This window comes from Syngnathus floridae, chromosome 4 (assembly GCF_059516105.1).
Source record: "Syngnathus floridae isolate MCC-2025c chromosome 4, RoL_Sflo_1.0, whole genome shotgun sequence".
NCBI lineage: Eukaryota > Metazoa > Chordata > Actinopteri > Syngnathiformes > Syngnathidae > Syngnathus > Syngnathus floridae.
This window is the reverse complement of record NC_142416.1, coordinates 20,306,364-20,309,207: the sequence shown is the minus strand read 5'-3', so window position 1 is coordinate 20,309,207 and position 2,844 is coordinate 20,306,364. Positions and strand designations below refer to the sequence as shown.

The 2,844-nt window shown below is 55.3% G+C and overlaps 1 protein-coding gene across 1 annotated transcript; it reads left to right on the top strand.

Annotated features, from left to right (window-relative positions):
• On the top strand, positions 1 to 2,844 carry LOC148399876 (galanin receptor type 1-like). The gene is made up of 2 exons (XM_088373075.1): positions 1 to 644; positions 1,500 to 2,844. The coding sequence occupies exons 1-2, from the start codon at positions 1 to 3 to the stop codon at positions 2,332 to 2,334; spliced, it is 1,479 nt and encodes a 492-aa protein (XP_088229201.1). The 3' UTR covers positions 2,335 to 2,844.

Below are 2,844 nucleotides of genomic sequence, written 5' to 3'. Positions count from 1 at the left end.
ATGCGAGGCGGCATCATGGATCCTCTCCAGAAGGGGCCACTCAACGACACGCCGGGCCTCGGGCCCGAGCCGTCCCCCGACGAGGTGTCGGACCTGGAGAGCATGCTGCTGTGGACCCTGCACGAGCCCGGCACCATCGCCTTGACCCTCATGTACAGCTTGTCCTTCCTGCTGGGCGTGGTGGGCAACCTGATGTCCCTGCGGGTGCTCACCAACCGGCGGAGTCGGCGTCTGGCGGGCGTGAGCGCCACCCGCAGCCTGCTGGTCAACTTGGCCGTGTGCGATCTGGCCGTGGTGTGCGTGTGCATGCCCATCACGCTGGGCAGCCGCATCTACACGGCGTGGGTGTACGGCGACCTGCTGTGCCGCGCCGTCCCCTTCACGCAGGCCGTGTCGGTGTCGGCCAGCGTGCTGACGCTCACCGTCATCAGCGTCAACCGCTACTACAGCGTGCGCTCGCCGCTCAAGGCGCGCTCCATGTTCACCCGCCGCCGCATCCTGGCCACCGTGGCCGTGGTGTGGGCCGCCTCGTCCGCCATGTGCGCACCCATCGCCGTGGTCAACCGCCGGCAGGAGATCAACTTTGAGACCTTCTCCATTCTGGTGTGCCAGGAGGAGTGGCCCAAGCATCGCCTCAAGCAAGGGTACGTACTACAAAATGGCGGCTCGGCTCGGGACTCGCTTCGGGGTCCCTTTGCGGAGCTACTTGCAGCGTGCGATCGGGTTGAGGATGGCCGACGAGGAGAGAAGTGGAGTTTGTTTTGAGTGAGGGTGTCATATTGAGGCGGAGCTTTAAGGTCAGGGTTAGGGTGCTTGGGTTAGATCTAAAAAAAAAAAACCCCATCAAAATCTGTACGGATGTAGTCAGATGGTTAGGCTGAACTAAATTCAAATGAAATAAGAAATACACCAAAACGCAGCTGTAGCCAGATGATTCGTCTGAAATAAATTAAAATTAAATAAAAAATTAAAAATACAGCTATATCCAGACAGTTAGGCTGAAAAAAATGAAAATTAAAAAATTAAAAATACATCAAAATACAGCTGTATCCAGATGGTTAGGCTAAAATTACTTCCGGCTTGGTCATGTTCTAAAACGTGCTGATCTGGGTCACTGGGTTAGATTTGTTTGCCCAAGATCTGTTTTCTGGCGTCCGTCCTGCTGAAGCGCTTCCAAATTGACCAGTCAGTCGGCGATATTCCTCGCTTCTCTCGCCAATAATTAGCCGCCATAAACTGCTGCTCTCCGGTGACCCTTGAACTTGAGAAGGAAAGCTGCTTAATCAAGATTCATGACAACCGTCCCTCATTTGCATTTTGCTCACAGTGGTCTTCTTTGGAAGCAAAAAAAAGGTTTTTTTAAAAGACTTTGATGGTGGTAAGGAGTGACTCCCGCTTTGACCCCTTTGAAAATTAAGCGCAGGTCTTGTTTTGCCACGGAATAGCAATGAACTGCAGAAAAGTTTTCGGAAGCTCAAAAATGTCTCATTCCCCTGTAGATACAACGTCCTGCTGTTTGCGATGCTCTACTGCCTTCCCGTCACCTTCAACCTGACCATCGGCTTCCTGACGGGTCGGCGTCTGTGGGGCGGCGCCCGCTCGGCCTTCGCCGACCTGGACCCGCGTAGCCAGGCCCTGCACGCCTCCCGCCTGAAGAGCCGGCAGAAGATCGCCAAGATGGTGGTGTGTCTGGTGCTGCTGTTCGCCGCTTCGTGGCTGCCGCTCTACGTGGCCGATTTGTGGATCGACCGCGAGCTGCGCCCGCCGCCCTGGCTCCTCCAGACCCGACCCTTCGCCCAGTGGTTGGGCCTGACCAACTCCAGCCTCAACCCCATCTGCTACTGCTTCATCGGGGACCTCTACCGCTCGGCCAAGGTGATCCGGACGCGCTACTACCAGAAAGTGGCCGCCCTCTTCGGGGGCGCCTCCTTCGTCAGTTCGGGGGCGGAGGCGTCCCCGTCGGCGCCCGCCGCTACCGAGCGGGACCACGTGGGAGTCGCCGTATCCGATTCGGTGGCTACCGTTCCTCGCCTGCTGATCAAGGATCTCGGCCAGACGGTGTCCAACAACGGATCGGGGCACAGCATTTCGGACTGGTGCCGCTCTAGCCCGAGCGCGTGCGAAAACAGCGGCGGGCTTTTCCCCTGCAGGTGGCGCCCTTTTGACGCCACCCCGGATTCCTCCCTCAGCACCTTTCCACTGGACTTTCTGCCGTTGCGGAGACACTCGGCCCACGAGAACTTTGGGTCCTTCCCCCTGAGGTTGGAATCTGGAATAGACTGGAATCTCCCTGCCAGGAGGCATTCGGGAGTCCGGCAATCGGCTGCGTGTTGAACACAATGTTTCAGAGTCAATCTCTCCCAGAAGCCATCAATCATTCAAGGTATTATTTGCTGCATTGGAGCCAGCCTCCTCATTGCGCCACTGGAAAATTCGAAAGACAGAAAAGATACGACCCGCTTGGTCAAATCACAATCAAGCAGCTCGGGTCGTTACCCCCGAGAAGAGTCGAAGCGGCCCATGAACGTTGAGAAGAACACGCGTGAGAGTTGATGTTAAAAACGGGTTTTAACGCCGCAGATGACTTTCTGGGCGGTACTCGAGCAGATAAAAACAAAAAAATGTGAAAGCTGATGGTGACGTTCTGCTCCTTTCATCTGCCTGACAACAAACTTTGCCCTTTCGTCAACAATGTGTGCAGACAGCTTTTTTTTTTTTTTTTTTTTCTTGGTCAGAGTCTTGGTCGCAGTGTGGACAGCAAGCGGCTGGTGTGGTTTGATCCGCATTTTTCCTGTACGGCAGCATGAAATTTTGTCGGTCAAAATAAAGGAAACGCACCAACGA